We start from the raw sequence: 15,306 nt of genomic DNA on the forward strand, positions 1-15,306 counted from the left end.
GTGGACAGCCGCCATAGTTCTCAAAGAGCTTGCGGAGCGTGGTCGTCGACAGCCGCGCGCCGACAGAAACGCTCTTGAGGTCGGGCACGTCGGCTGTCGTAAGCGTGCCACAATCTCTAAACTCGATCGAATCTCGCCGCTTTTGCAGCTTTGGCGGACGATCTAGAAACAAGATAAACACGTCAGCAATGCCTCTGCAGAGTGAGGGTGTACCTTGTTCTGTCGCGTCGTCTGGCTCGCGCGGGTGCATACCAGTGACAGACCCTCGCAGTGCTCTCGTGTCTTCTTCTTCCTGCCATCGAAACGTCGCATGTGCAACGTCGAGGATATGGGCGACGTACAACTCGCACTGCGTCCCATCGTGGAGGATGCATGGAAGACGTGTATGGCTCGGTGGCGGCAACCGCGGCAAGCACAACAGCCCAAGAGCCCCGTAGTTGAGCGCTGCATGGCGTTTGTTGGAGAGGAAGTGACCAACGATCGCCGCTGTCCCCGTCTCGACTGTCGTTACGGGGTGCGACGCCAGCGGCAACCCGTCAAATGGCCGCAACGCGTAGCCGGCGAGGGTCAGCACGAGCAACGTCGGGTCGTTCAAGGCGACATAGACCTTTCGTGGTTTCTGCGTCGTGACGACGAGCTGGTCGCCAAACGTATCGGTCGACCGGCACTGGAAGACGACGCCGTACGTCCACGCCCCCGCCAGCGCAAAGCAAACATACGACAAGCGGTAGGTCTCAAGACCCGATAGCGCTTCGGCCTTGGAGACGATGCGCTCCTGCATCCTAATGGCGTCCGAGACGTTGAGTTTGAGAGCGACGAGATCGTCGGGTTGGGCTCGACGCGACGCGATCGTGCGGCCCGACAGCATCGGTCGGACGTGCCAGGCGAGGTTGATGCGCTGGCACTCGGCGTAGACGTAGTGCTCCGTGTCAAAGACGTTTGGCGGCAAGAGTGCGTAGCAGGTCGGCGCGGCTGGCGCGCTCCAGAGACTCGAGAGATTGCCCATGACCACGGACCAAAGATTGCCAAGTGGCTCAACGATCTAAACGCTAAACGACGTACGATTGGCTGATACAAATTGACTCCACCAATCAATGAGCGGTACTACATGTAGATCGGCCTGTCAAGCATTATTCTAAAACCAGTTTCAACGCCCCAGAATCACAGTATCTCGCTGCAATTAGACGACCAAGGCTATGAAACTCGGCGAGTGGGGTCCACCACGGGATGGGTCTCTCCGTGCGCAGCTCACTTCCAACGACCAAGTGCTGGTGCCAACTCCCACGCATTCAGGTGTAGCACTACGTATGTGAACTCTTTGTAAGGAAGATGACGCGGAGCATGTTGATATACATAAGGCTTTGAAATACCCTCAACACGACTTGTATTTGCGTCAGCTTTCTTGTTGCCGTTATGAAGTGCGTGTCGTGCGCACTGTAGGGAAGAAACAGGTTTATTTCCTTGCGCGCACACCTGACGATCGCGTGGGTTGGCTCTTTTGGTCTTGACGGGTCTTGGGGCGCATCAGCGTGTTTGCTCTTGGTAAACTCTCGCGTCAAGAGACGTTCTTGAACGATCCAATGACAGTTGCGATGACATTTGTGCCATACATTCATCTCCATCGAGTTGCATCCAACGCCAACTCGAATGCCAATCGGGTAGATTCGCCAAGCAAAGAAGAGCATTCTCATGTATGCTTGTATGAAATGAAATTTGCTGGTGGAAGCCCTCATCGCTCGCCTTTAGACGCACCACGCCGACAGCTCGGGCGGCGCGCGCATCTCGTAGCTGCATCCCGTCTGCAGCATTGGACCCACGGCATTACTCAGTGACGGCGGTTGCAGATCAAACACGACATACGCCGAAGGCTCCGTCGCGCGGGGTATCATAGCGCTGTCCGTCGTGTCCAAGCTTCTAACGAGGCTCAGGCGGAGCCTCTCAACGAGCTGTCCGTCGCAGTAGCAGAATAAGAAGCAGTCGGCGCCGCGCTGACTGATCGTCGGGTATCGCTTGAGATGCGGGTAGAGTTCCATCGCCTCGTACAAGGTGCCACCGCGCGCAGGGAGCTGCGGTGTGGCGTGCATCCGTTGTGCGAGGCGGAACAGCACTGCGTTTTTGACGTTGTTGTACGCACACGAGCTGTACTCGACACTGGGCTTGCGACCCACGAGTCCTAGATGGCATGCTCTACAACACAAAGAAGAAGCGTTCCTGTGACGTACGTGCGACCACTCCATAAAGCAATGGCAAGCTGATCGTAAAGCAAGTAAAGCAAACGCACACAAGGATCACTTCGAGCTCTTGGTTGCGAACGTCGGTCGGCACGGAGCAGTAGAACAACCATTGGTCCAAGCGAACAAACAGCGTACTGTGGCCAGACATGTATGCGGCGAGAGGACCGCTGATGGTCACTGCGATCGCAACGAGCGTTGGGTCGACTTGAGCAAAACAATGCTCTTTGTGCCAGCGCTTGAGCACATACGAGGCGAGGCAGAGGCCCCAGTACGCAAACCAGACCTACACGGCATATCCGTCTATCAGATATGACGAGGAACCTTGTCAAGTACTAACCGAGCGAGAGAGGTACAAAATGCTGAGAAGCGTCAGAAGAAGGTCGCTGCTTTCCGCTACGACAATGATCGCCGTGCCAAAGCCAATCGCGCTAAGCCAAATGTCCAGCATGTAAAGTGTCGCGACCCACGGATCCATGAGTACGATGACTGGTGGGTTGCCAAGGACGAGTTCGTATGTCCAGTCGCCCGGCGGCATGTTTGCGCGATGGCCGCGTCGGTGCACGAGCAATTCGAGCTGCCAGCAGTGAATGTAGTAGTGTACGTAGAGCCGATACCAGACCAAGAGCGTTGTCCCAATGCGATAGATGAACATGAGCCAGACCTTGATCGGATCGCGCACGGCCTCGTGTACAAAATAGAGAGTCACGACATCGCGATAACTTCCGGTACCACTATCATTCGAGAGGGCGTCCCCGGGCACGAGCCAGAGACACGAACGGCCAAAGACAAGGGAGCGCAAGCGTGAATGGTAGCACGCGCCATTTCGAAGGATGAAACAGAGGTGCTGGTGGCGTTGACCGATGGACCAACGACGTTGCAGATAAGATCCATGTGCGCCTCCGTGTAGAAGATAAGTCCCGGTAGCCCCAGCAACACATGTGTGAAGCAAGCATCTCGGTCCATGCGAAGCGGTCCGTCTTGCTTGTGCAAACGAGCTCGCGTGACTTCGACGTTGTTGACTGCGTCGACGAAGAAGACTTCGTTGATCGGTAGCGTCGCGTTCGAGTAGCGTTGCTTATTCAGTGCAAGAAATGTCCCGTTGAAAGCAGAATAGTTGGAATATGTCTCTGGCGCGCTCAGCGTACCCTGCCATGGCAGTGGCTCGGAGAGATACGCGGCCAGTGGCTAGTGTGTTGATATTGCATCATTCCATCTTGAGCCGCGCTAGACGTACCATGGACGAGACGTTGAGCATCGAGACGATGCTGATGAACCAGCCAAGATGGTGGCGGCGCAGACGGTAGTCGCGGAGTTTCGGGACGTCAGCGACTCTGCCGCGCCGCGACAGCACCTTGGTTGGTGTCATGCTAGAACTATTATACATACCTATGAATGGGTCTGTCGCTGCATTTGTATATTTATACCATGGGAAGCCATCACGGTTAAAATAGCAGCAACTGGCGAGCGCTCGTGAACGTTGCAACTGCAAAAGGATATTGAACTATATCCAGTGAGGTATGCTTTCGTTTGCAAGCGGCAGCGCGACACGCAAGAACAAGTGGCTCGTGGTATCCTTGCTTGATTACGTGTAGACTTCATTTCAATAGCTGTGCAATGCGAGTCGCATTGCATAGCGGCGTCTTGAGTCGCATTATGCCACTCAAGACGCCGCTATATGTATGCTGCAATAGAACGAAATTAAGAACTGGTTCTCTCTCTCAAGGTGGAGTGTGTGGACTTGCTGTCAGATTGGGTTGCAGGATTTCTTGAAGTTGCGCTTGCATGACTTGCGCACTTGCGATGTTGTCAGAGCTATCAAAGTCTACTAGTATGTGGTTGTCCAATATATAAAGGGGATGATATTCGATCGTTAACTCCAAGCAAGCGACGGTCTAGCGTTTATTCGGACGCCGGGACGCAGCTGCTCACGACAAAGTTATCATCGAGCATACGCCCGACGCTCTCGCCGCCGAGCGCCTTTGGGATTGCGCTCATCGGAATGCCATGCTTCTTGGCGTCGGCGACGAAGCTGTCGGCATTTTTGAAAATCTGGATCTTTTCCTTGGTTTCGGGATCGATAAAGTTGGAGATGATCTTCCACGTGCCCCAGAACACGAACGGTGCGTTCACGAGATACATGCGGAAGAGCGACTCGGGGTAGTAGACTTGTCCGAGGTCGAAGATGGGCTTCAAAAAGTTGATGACGCTCGGTGCCATGTGCTTGAGGCCAATGCCCGAGAGATCGAAAATGCAAATGTGGCGGTAGATGCGGCGTCCTGCCCGCTTGGAGACCGCGGCCATTCTACATCATTCGCGACTAAGATTTTGTGCGAGTACACTATATGGACGACGTACTCGGCCCGAAGGCGTTCCATGTGCTTGGCGCGGTGGAGCAAGACTTGCTCGAGGTTGAAATGCGAGAGGCACGCGTCGAGCTGAATGTCCTTGAGGCGGTCGTAGTTGATAATATGACCGTAGTAGTCTTCGCCGGAAATCATCGACGGCCACGACTGCGCAAACACGTCAGCTTGTTCGAGCTTGGTCTCGAGGAGCTCGTCGGCCTTGACTTGCTTGCGCCACTCCTACGTGTTGTGGTGAGAAAAGACTTGTGGAAGAGCAGCGATGGCCTACCAGCACTTTTCTGGTCTCGCCGATGGTCTTGCCCATGCGGTTCTTCTTCTCGCCCCGGTACGCGCGGGCGAGGCGAATGCAGAATTCTTCGTTGCAGTCGGTCCCAAACTCCTTCTTGATCGCGTCGTAAAAGTCGACCTCGGTCAGCGGCAACGACTCCTCCAGTAGGGCAATCTCGGTGGCGCCATCCTATACAGCACTCAGATCGTAGGGGCAGACGCCGTACTTGTTGCATCGCGGCGGCCGGACGACAATTCACGAATGCGTTTTCAGTGGCTTTGCACCTGGCCCGTTATGACGCTGAAAATAGATACGAAAGGAGCCAATCACAGCGCGTGGATCTGAATCCTGTCTTGTGATTGGTGCGTCGGACGCATTTGCGAGTTGTATATCGGCGACCGGTGGAAAGGCTGCTTGTCGGTCGCCAACTCTTCGAGATGAAGATGATGCTGGTCGTCGCAACGGCAAGAGAAGCGCCAACGGCGACGAGTGCAGATCTTAGCGATCGTTCAGCCGTCAGCTTCGGTATACATGGTAGGATTACGAATACTATGCACCAAATGAAATGGCACCGGCAAAATACCGGTATGTTCTTCGACATACACGCGTTTTGACGCATTGTCAATTGTCGGCTTGAAGTTATATTGGTTTCCTCGCGCGATCACTGTTGACCAACAACGAGCAGTGGCTTCTTCATAATAGAGGTCCATGTCTTACTTTTCAAGGACTTATGGAAGTGCACCCAACGTACACACTTGGGATATGCGTGGATGGCGCTTGGAAGAGCGCGATGAGATGATGCGGAATGAGTGGCGAAAATGGCGCGTGGCTCCAATCGCGATCCTGAGTGTGGAAGTCGCGCGAAACTCCTGAGTCATGTGATTGGCTATAATCATACCCAATGGCACGCAAGAAGCGTTTTGGTTGGTGGGAGGTGCCAAGCATTCCGGATACGCAGGTACAAGGACCATCGTTATCCGGTGACGTGGTCAAGACGTCGGTGGCCTGCGCAACTTCTCTTTTGACCATGTCCGACGGCCCTTCCTTCGACCAGCTCCGCGCATCGCTCCTCGACCTCTCCGAGCCCATGGGCAAGCGCACGCGCGCCGTCTTCTACCTTCGCACGCGTGGCGGCAAGGAAGACCTCAAGGTCCTCCTCGAAGGTTTGCTCTGCCACGCCACTAGGATTCTGCGCTAAGATCGCCTGTAGCCTTGGTCAACAAGGCCGACTCGGAGCTCATGCGCCACGAGCTCGCCTACGTCATCGGTCAGTTCCAGGACGCCGATGCGTGCCCGACGCTCGAGTCGGTCGTCGCCGACACGTCGGACGACTGCATGGTCCGCCACGAAGCCGCGGAGGCACTTGGCGCGATCGGCGACGCGAGCTCGATCGAGATCCTTGAAAAGTTCAGCCATGACGAAGCGCCCGAGGTCGCAGAGACGTGCGAGCTGGCCCTTCGCCTCGTCAAGTACAAGCACACGCCGGTGGAGGACGAAGGCGTCCTTGACCGCAACCCGTACCTCTCGGTCGACCCGGCGCCGGCCATGGAGAAGACCAAGACGACGGACGAGCTCAAGGCCATCTTGCTCGACACGTCGCGCTCGATGTTTGACCGGTACCGCGCCATGTTTTCGCTGCGCAACCGCAACTCGGAAGACGCGGCGCTGGCGCTCGGCGAGGCCTTCAACGACAAGAGCGCACTCTTCCGCCACGAGATCGCCTACGTCATGGGCCAGATGGTCAACCCCGTGACGGTCCCGGCGCTCAAGAAGGTGCTTATCGACGCCAGCGAACACCGCATGGTCCGCCACGAAGCCGCCGAGGCGCTCGGTGCCATTGGCACGCCCGAGTGCGAAGAGATCCTCAAGGTGTACGTCAAGGACGACCACCAGGTCGTGCGTGAGAGCTGCGAAGTCGCTCTGGATATCATCGACTACTGGGCGCCGATGAAGTAAGGAGCCAACCACTAGATATGACGATTCTGAATATAATGTACTACACCACTGTTGCTACCACTGCGATCGTCTCACAGCGACGTCAACGACAAGAGGTCTTTTCGAAAGCAAGCGAGCTGACGCGCCGCGAGTGCGCAGACGATGCCAAATACAAGAGGGCCCATAACAACAAGCGCTGCAGCAGACGACGCTAGCCCGGCGTGCAAAGCTACCTGGCTCGTCCGCAGCCACACGACGAGGACGACGACCCGAAATGTCGCGACCATGATAGGACGCGTGTCGATGGTGGCGGGAGCGTAGACCGTCGCAAGCGTCAAACTCGTTTCGAGTAGGATCGTGACGGCGGTCGACGAGAAGATCGCGGCCGTTGGGTGCGGGTAGAGCTGGGAGGCAAAGCCGGCGGCGCATAGGGACAGCAGTGTGCCGAGGCTAGCGATGCACAAGGTCCAGACATGCGTCCGCGTGGTGGTTTGCGCCTGCAGAATGCGAACAAGACGTTGCTGCTCGGCGTCCTTGGCGGCCAGCGACGCGTCTTGCACTCGACTCGTCATGGAGCGTCGGGTCTCTGCCAGCTCAAATCCCGATTCCGCGATTTCGCTGGAGTGCCGGATACCGTACTGCACCTGACTCTGGGCAAGAACCCGTTGACACGCAGCGTATGGCCCGAGCTGGTCACAAGCTGGGTCTCGTTGTGAAGACGCGCAATAGCCGCGATCGGGTGGTCGAGCGTTAACCACCGCCGCTTACCGTTGACGGATATCGGGTGCAATCTGGTCGGGTGCTGGCGAGGATGCTTCCCGCCACATTCTAGAACGTCAAGTTGCGTGCGACAAGCCAGGCGTTCGCACACTAAATGCCAGCGCCTATCGCTTTCCATCACACTATTGAAGAGTTAGTACGCACGTGCGTCGTGGCGCAACTGCACGTGCCGCCAGCTTCAAGTTCAAACGTACACTATTTCACGTCTTCGGAACGTTCTCGAGCCTTCGACTTGCAAGTAAATTGTTTTAAACACTTGGAGCTGTTGGAAACGTTTGCGGTGGTCAGTATCGAATTTTCCTCGGACCCCGTACCTCATACCATGTCGAGCCTCCGCAAGCTGCTGCCGCTTGGCAACCGTGTCCTCATCAAGAAGGCCGAGCCCGTGCTCAAGACCGCCGGTGGCATCTACCTCCCCGACTCGGCCAAGAACACGCAGAACGAGGGCGAAGTCGTCGCCGTCGGCCCCGGCGCCCGCAACCACGAGGGCACGATCATCCCCATGAACGTGGCCGTCGGCGACAAGGTGCTCCTCCCCGAGTATGGCGGCAGCCTCCTCAAGCTCGGCGAAGACGAGTTCCACTTGTTCCGTGACGAAGACATCCTCGGCAAGTTCAACTAAATGTGTGTTTTGCCGCCTGTAGTTTTGATAGAAAGACGTTCTGCGTCGCCTGTTTAAAGAGCCCTTTCAATGGACACCACTGGTGAAAGGAACAGTCACATCGCATGTGTCTCCTCTCGCGTCGCCTAGCATGCAGCCAGCCATTGGCCTTGCACCGCCATGCGCACCGCCTGCGGCCACCGACCAGGTCATCAGCACGACCAACGCATTCTTCATTGCACATAATCATCACCCACGCTTCTTCAATTGACATTAGCCTGCAGTATGCAGTCCGCGCCACCCTTCGCCACCGCTTAGACGAGGTGGAAGTGGGCGCAGAGCGGATTCTTCTTCGCACCGCCGCACTTGGTGTCGTGCTTGATCATGACGTGGAAGAGCCCGGCTTCGGCCGTTCTATTGAAGCCGTTGCCGATCTGCGGCAGCGCAAACGACCAGTCGTCGAAGCCGAGCTCAAAGCTGACCGTCGTCGACGCCGACGGCGCGAGCTCGATTTTGGTGAAGCGCTTGAGGAGCTTCGTCTCGGGGACGGCAGACCGGCGCACCTTTTGCGATAGAAAGAGCAGCACGACTTCTTTGCCGGTGCGCGTGCCGACGTTGGTGACGGTCACGTCGACGCGGAGACGGCCCGTGGCCTTGTCGACGCGCCACGCGCTGAGCGTGAGGTTCTCGTACTTGAACGTCGTGTAGCTCAAGCCCGCGCCAAACGGCCACTGCACCGGGCACTCGGTAAAGCCCTCCGTGCACGCGACATTCGCGCGGTGAAAGTACGGCAGCGCATGGCCCGTCGTCGCCGGGTACGTGAGCGGGAGGCGGCCGCTTGGGTTGACGTCGCCGGCAATCACCTTGGCGATGGCGTCGCCGCCGCACGGCAGGAAACTCACGAGCACACCGTGCGCGTGGCGGAGGCTGTGCCCGAGGAGCCGCGGGCGGCCCGTGACGACGACGACAATGACGTTTGTGGTCGTGACGCGGCTCAGCGCCGAGATGTACTCGAGCTGCCCGGACGGCAGCGTGAGGTCGTCGAGGTCGCCCGCCTTTTCGGCGTACGGCGCCTCGCCGACGACGACGATGGTGTAGTCGGCGGCCGCGGCGAGCGTGAGCGCGGCGCTGTGGTTGGCGGGCTCGGGCGCGCGCATCGCAAGGACGCTGCCCGGCGGCCCGGCGCTCGCGTCAACGTCCACATCCTGGACCGGGACGCCTTCCGCATACACAACATTCTCAAAGCGGGCGGCCAAAGCTTCTTTGATCGTGCGGCCGTATGGAATCGCGTCTGAGTCGTCGGTGCCCTGCCAGTAGACCGTCCAGCCGCCGCAGAGGTACGCCTTATTATCGGCGAGCGGGCCCGTGACAAAGATGTTGGCACTCGGGTTCTGGATCGGTAGGACCATCTTGGGATTGACGGCGTCGACGGGCTCGACGGGCTTGTTCAAGAGGAGCACGACGCTCTCGTCGGCCGCCGCCGCCGCAAACGCGCGGTCTTCGTCGCTGCCGACGGACGCGACCAAGTGGTCGTGAAGAGGTGCAGCATCGAGCAGCCCCAAGCGCTGCTTGAGCGTGAGGATGCGGCGCACGGACGCATCGAGCCGCGCCTCCGGGATCGTCGACGCGTTCACGAGCTTGAGCAAGAGCGACGTCGCGCGGTGCTTCTTGCTCACCATGTTCATGTCCAAGGACGTGTGGTCCATGACCATCTGCAGCGCCTCGAGCTCCGTGGCTGCCACGTGGTGCTCGGCCACGAGCCGGTGGATTTCGTCGTCGTCCGAGACAAGGAGCCCGTCAAAGGCCATGTCGTGGCGCAGCAGATCTTGGAGCAGCTTGGTGCTTTGGACGACCGGGTCGCCATTCACACTCGTGTACGTCTCCATTGCGCTGAGGACGTTGGCGTCGCGGACAGCAGCAAGGAACGGCGGTGCGTAGTAGTTGACCAAGTCAAAGTCCGTGATGATGCTGTCGGCGCGGTCGTTGCCACTCGTCGGGTTCGAGTAGCCGATGAAATGCTTCATGCACGCCTACGCATCACACGCTTGCATACATTCCTCTCGAGCGAGTAGTTCAAGTACCGCCGATGCGTTGGACGACTGGATGCCACGGATGACGGCGACGCCGAGGGTCGAGACGAGATGCGGGTCCTCGCCCATGGTTTCGTACACCTGATATGCGGTAGATGAGATCGGTGATTCGAAAGAAGAGACGTTTAATGTACCCGGGACCACTTGGGCTGCATCGCAATTCCGAGCACGGGACTAAAGATCCACGGAATGCCGGCCGCGAGGCTGTCCTTGGCCTCGATGCGCCCCATCGCATACGCAAGGTCGACGTTGAAGGTCGATGCGAGCGCGAGGGGCTGTGGGAAGAGCGTCGCGTTGCGCACATAGTTGGCGCCGTGCGTCGTGTCGATGCCGTAGATAAACGGCACCGCGCCGTGCTCTTTGTAGATGTCCGCAATCGTCTTGAGCACGACGCGCCACTCGGACGCCGACCACCCGACGCGCCCGTGCGGACTGCTGTTGGCGCCGAACGGCGAGTTAAAGTACGACCCGATCCCGAGCTTGGCGTACACACCGACCTTGGCGCGGTTGATCGCGAGGGCGGGCTCGCGGTTCTTGCCGTACAAAATGTCGCCAATGTCGATCTGCGTCATTTGGCCCACCTTTTGGGCCAGTGTCTACAGAGCACGAACGACATGGTACCTGCATGTTGGCAGGGTCCATGTAGTACCATGGATTTCAAGAGGGCTTCGACGCGGTCGTCGGCCGTCGGCGCGGCGGCAAGGTGCATCGCGCCTGTAAGCGGTGCCGGCGCCAGCATCGCCGTGTGGACTTGGGCCATGTAGACCATGCACCATGCAACGCTGGCGACGCCGCCGAGGTAGAGCATCACGCGCGAGTCTTGTCGGCGCATTTCTTATTGTCGCGACGGGTGGCGAGAGCAGTTGTGCCGTTTTGCGATCTTCCGCTGATCCGGACTTAATCGGACCAGTTGAAGGTGTCAAATTATTGCAATTGGTCTTGAAAACGCACTTAACGGAGCAGTTGAAGTGACCACGACGACGCCAAGTGCACCCGATGACGGGATGGCGCCAGACGTTGACGGGACGCAGCGACCAATATCCTAATATACTAGTATGGTCTTATCGGATGGACGCAAATGAAGAGAAGGCGACGCTCGAGGGCTCGGGGATCTGCGCGCCTATGGATGCAGCGACGCGCGGCGCGTAGATCTTGACCTGGCGGATGTGCGTATCCCGGCCATTCTGGTGCATGCCCAGCACTGCAATCTGGAGAAAGAAGGTGCGCAGCGGCTTCTACGGTAGAGCTACAGCGCGGGCGCAATGATGGCGAATGGGGCATACCTCGCGCGACGGCTGGCCAAGGGCCAGCAGCGCCTGCTGGAGCGGGATGACGGTCCAGCCCGATGGCTCAACGATGGTCTGCGTCTTGATGTCGACGAGGTCGTGGAAGGTCGAGCCGGCGCGGATCGCAATCTTACGGGGTGTGTAGCTCTCGTCGAGCTTGTAGTCGAGGTACAAGGCGACCTCGTGCACGGTCATCTTCTTGTGGAATTGGATGTTGATCAGATGCGGCTGGACGCCGTCCGACTGCCAGTACGTATCGAGGTTGTCTACGCAAGCATGTCTCTACCAGCGCGGTCCATCGTCGTTGAGCTACCATCGCGCAGCTGATGGACGCCATTGCCGGGCTTGGCCGTCGAGAGCGTCCACACCGCTTCGTCGCCAATCTCGCGTTTCTCCATCCCGGAGTTTTCCCGGATCTAGTCATTCTTTTTGCCTGTGGTTGTTTGTGGCAACGCGACAAGTTCGCGCATCTCCAGTGCGCACAGGCATCGCCACTTGGGATTGGCTACAATCCGTTGCACCGTCATGTTGCACTGGTCGTTTGGGATCCGATGCTACCACGTGGCTCCTTGCCGGCCCACTATAGAGCCGCCTCCTCTTCAAAAGTCACCGCGTTCGGCGAGGAAGAGCATCGATAGCAGCGCTGGCAGAGAACTTTGGCGCGTTGCGGCTGCTAGCAGAGCCTGCAAGCCGAGGAAGCCAGGCCGATCCGTGTCTATCTGTCATTTGTCGGGCTTGATTGAGCTCTTGCAAAGAAGACTTTTCCAGTCGTTGGTGTGTCAAAAGACTGGTTACATGCGTTCGGCCTCATCGCAATAGGTCCAGTGGTAGCGACACGATGGCTTGCCGGGAGCTTTTGCCAGGACCTTCGCAACGTCGTTAAAACGCAAGCCGAGCGTGACGGCGGTGCCAACTCCGAGCCAATCCAGTGTGCAACGGCGCATTGCTGGAGCTGACGATGACCCTGTGCTATGGAACTTGCGTGGATTTGCTTCATTCGACTTGGGGCTTGCCACCGCTCGTGGCTACTCGTAGCGGCTGGATTGGCCTGCGTTCCCTGCCATCGCCGTCGTGCGGATCTTCAAGGATTGGGACCTCGACGTGTCCCACATCGCGTGTCAAGTGCGCGCACTTGGACGCGCCGTGAGGTTTTAGTATTCCAACCAATCACAATCCGAGGATCAAAAAAGGGCTTTTAGGGTCTGCCAGTTGCAAGGGACAGTCCAACGAGATGAGCGACGCCGAGAGCACGCTGCCAGCCCCATCGACCGCGTCGCCGCCGCCAGCGCTGACGATCGCATCGCCACCGACGTCCCAGCCGTCGGCGCCTGCGGGAGCGCTCGTCGCTGGCGACGTGATGACGACGTCGTCGCCTCGCCACGCGGCGGCGGACGGCCGCGCGAACTCGTTCACCAAGGCAGGCACGGTGCCGGACGCCAACTTGAACCATGCGATGCTGTGGCGCAACAAGAGCGTTTCGTGCGACGCGCTCCGGTGCTTTGAGGCGTCGCGCAAGGCGTACATCGACCCTGCGCAGATGGCGGACCGCAAGTACTGGGAAGTGTTTTGCTCGGAGCTCCAGACCGCGCGGGACACGAACGCTCGCCTTGTGCGCTTCTTCACACTCAAGATCCAAGCCGACATGGCGTATGCGGAGAGCCTCCGGCGGCTGCGGCTCGCGCTCGAGACGTCGGACGTTGGTGGCCCCAAGCTCCAAATGGCGTCGTCGTGCGACAACGCCCTTCACGCCCTCGGCGAAAGCCAGCAGCAGCTCTCGGACAAGATTGAGACGTTCACGAACGCCATCCAGCGCGACGTGCTCGCGCGACCGCTCCAGGAAATGGTGCTCTCCCTCGATCGATACCGATGGCTCATGCAATTTGGCTGTAGGTGACGCAGTACGAAGAGACGGCGACGACCATGGTGACGGAAGGAACCGCGCTCGACTTGATGCTGCGCGCATCGCAGAAGCGCGTCCAAGAGTCGTTTGCCGCCTACGACGACCTCTACCGTGACATGGAGCGCGCACGCCAAGCCAAGCGTACGAATTGCACACGTTTTTGTTGCCAGCTTGAAACGATCCTCTTGTCTGTAGAGGAGAGCAGCAGCCATGCGCACGACCTCTGGCTTGCCGAGGCGGCGTACGGTGTCAACGTTCAAAAGCTCCAAGCCGCGCGCGTCGAGTACGTGACGGGCATGGCCAACCTCTTCCAGCAGTTCAAGGTCCAGCTTGATATGTTGATACGATTCCGCCAACGGTCATGCCTAGACGATTGAAGTCCTCCGCGTTGCGGTGACGCAAACCGCGTTGGACACGTACTTGCGCAAGCAAAAGACGATCTTTGAAGAGCTCGGCGGCACCATGACCGAGCCCCTCGGCAGCACGCTCGTACGCCCGCGCCGTTTCCGATCCGAATTTGGTTTTCTTATCCGCGTATTTCTTAGAAAATGCACGCGGAAAAGGATCTGCTGCTCACGATTCGCCGCATTCCGCGCAACGTACATTTGTGTTTCAATCTTTCAATGTGTCGACTTAGCCATGGCGAGCTAGAACACGGCGATGGCGCTCGCCGAGGCGCAAGAAGACAAGTTTTTCGGGTCGTTTCGGTCGCCGCTCGCGAGCCCACTGGTATGCGGTTGATCGCTTGCATGTTCCCCAACTGCAAAGGTTCTTGTAGCTTGTCTATGGCGGCTTTCTGCGGTACCAAGTGTCGGCGACCATGTTCAAGTCGTGGAAGGACATGTTTGCTGCGGTCACGCAGGACGGGTACCTCCACCTCTTTGAATGGACCAAGGACAAGCGACCGGACGCGGTGCTCACGTCCCTCCCGACCTCGGACGACGGCGTCTCGTGCGTGACGTATGCGTCCATCTATCTTCCCAACTCGCGCCTCGCGATCGCCAAGGGGACGGTCCCGACCTTTGAAGTGAACGAGGTACGAATCGGATACAGGATCGTATAACCTTATAACCAATCGTCTAGGCGGTGGCATCCTCGGGGCTCTTTAGCGTCTTCAAGACCGAGTCGACGCGCCGCCACATCTTCCAGTGCACGTCCCAGACGGAGCTCATGGACTGGGTCGTCGCGGCCAAGCGGCTGATTCCAGACCCGACCGCACGCCGCCTCTCGTAAATGCTTTCGTAATTATTAACCCCTCGCCCCACCACGGGTTGGCATTTTGCACACACACAACCATGTCACCCACCACCTGGAGCAAATCCACAAAACGAACGCGCTCCGACAGGATCGAAGCGGGGCCGTCGTTGCTCCGACTTGTGTGCAGAGTCGTTCATAGCCGTAGACACACAAAAGTAGCAACCCAGTTTGTTTTCTTGTAGGCGCTTGTAGTCGTCAGGGTCTTCTCCATGCACACTGGTCGTGGTCATCACCGATTATCGTACGTAGATAATTCCATGGGACCGAGTGGCGATGGAAGCGGTAGCTACAGAGCGCGGGCGTTGAGCTTGCTCACTTTCGTCTTGGCTTGGACGCGCACGAGCGACTTGATGGGCCACGTCGCCTTGCACACGGGGCAGACGATCGCTCCCTGCGCCTCCAACTAGCACCACCGCAATGAGATTCGGCGGTGCGGACGAGGAAACGACGCACCTTTTTCCAGCAGCGGTCGCAACAAATGTGTCCGCAGGGCGCGGCGTGCGACATGTCGAGCACGTCGAAGCAAATGCTGCACTGCGGTTGGGGATTGCGACCACGGGCGCGGCGGCCTTGCGCTTCTGGCGCTGGGCCC

At 58.4% G+C, this 15,306-nt stretch overlaps 5 protein-coding genes across 5 annotated transcripts; 3 read left to right on the top strand and 2 right to left on the bottom strand.

The window, feature by feature from the left end:
• Positions 1-4,133: 4,133 nt before the first annotated feature.
• SPRG_19985 (hypothetical protein) lies at positions 4,134-5,100 on the bottom strand (the record flags this gene model as incomplete). The annotated part of the gene is made up of 4 exons (XM_012345126.1): positions 4,134-4,536; positions 4,590-4,816; positions 4,866-5,054; positions 5,092-5,100. The coding sequence occupies 4 exons, from the start codon at positions 5,098-5,100 to the stop codon at positions 4,134-4,136; spliced, it is 828 nt and encodes a 275-aa protein (XP_012200516.1).
• Positions 5,101-5,861: 761 nt separating this feature from the next.
• Positions 5,862-6,881, top strand: SPRG_05701 (hypothetical protein). The gene is made up of 2 exons (XM_012344990.1): positions 5,862-6,028; positions 6,076-6,881. Exons 1-2 carry the CDS (start codon positions 5,893-5,895, stop codon positions 6,819-6,821), a joined length of 882 nt encoding a protein of 293 aa, XP_012200380.1. The 5' UTR covers positions 5,862-5,892; the 3' UTR covers positions 6,822-6,881.
• Positions 6,882-7,837: 956 nt separating this feature from the next.
• On the top strand, positions 7,838-8,324 carry SPRG_05702 (chaperonin GroS). The gene has a single exon (XM_012344991.1). It carries the CDS (start codon positions 7,903-7,905, stop codon positions 8,200-8,202), a length of 300 nt encoding a protein of 99 aa, XP_012200381.1. The 5' UTR covers positions 7,838-7,902; the 3' UTR covers positions 8,203-8,324.
• Positions 8,325-11,332: 3,008 nt separating this feature from the next.
• Positions 11,333-11,965, bottom strand: SPRG_05703 (hypothetical protein; the record flags this gene model as incomplete). Its single annotated transcript, XM_012344992.1, has 3 exons — positions 11,871-11,965; positions 11,555-11,823; positions 11,333-11,506 (listed from the first exon to the last, which is right to left on the bottom strand). The coding sequence occupies exons 1-3, from the start codon at positions 11,953-11,955 to the stop codon at positions 11,333-11,335; spliced, it is 528 nt and encodes a 175-aa protein (XP_012200382.1). The 5' UTR covers positions 11,956-11,965.
• A 949-nt stretch (positions 11,966-12,914) lies between these two features.
• SPRG_19986 (hypothetical protein) lies at positions 12,915-14,690 on the top strand (the record flags this gene model as incomplete). Its single annotated transcript, XM_012345127.1, has 8 exons — positions 12,915-13,400; positions 13,448-13,598; positions 13,653-13,780; positions 13,827-13,946; positions 14,003-14,056; positions 14,109-14,186; positions 14,236-14,493; positions 14,541-14,690. The coding sequence occupies 8 exons, from the start codon at positions 12,915-12,917 to the stop codon at positions 14,688-14,690; spliced, it is 1,425 nt and encodes a 474-aa protein (XP_012200517.1).
• Between the last annotated feature and the right edge of the window lie 616 nt (positions 14,691-15,306).

The sequence above is a fragment of the Saprolegnia parasitica genome (assembly GCF_000151545.1).
Source record: "Saprolegnia parasitica CBS 223.65 unplaced genomic scaffold supercont2.21, whole genome shotgun sequence".
Lineage (NCBI taxonomy): Eukaryota > Oomycota > Saprolegniomycetes > Saprolegniales > Saprolegniaceae > Saprolegnia > Saprolegnia parasitica.

Coding starts and splice junctions, on each gene's coding strand:
- SPRG_05701 (XM_012344990.1), top strand. CDS start 5,893: ATGTCCGACGGCCCTTCCTTCGACCAGCTCCGCGCATCGCTCCTCGAC. Junction 6,029..6,075: donor CCTCAAGGTCCTCCTCGAAG/GTTTGCTCTGCC, acceptor GATCGCCTGTAG/CCTTGGTCAACAAGGCCGAC.
- SPRG_05702 (XM_012344991.1), top strand. CDS start 7,903: ATGTCGAGCCTCCGCAAGCTGCTGCCGCTTGGCAACCGTGTCCTCATC.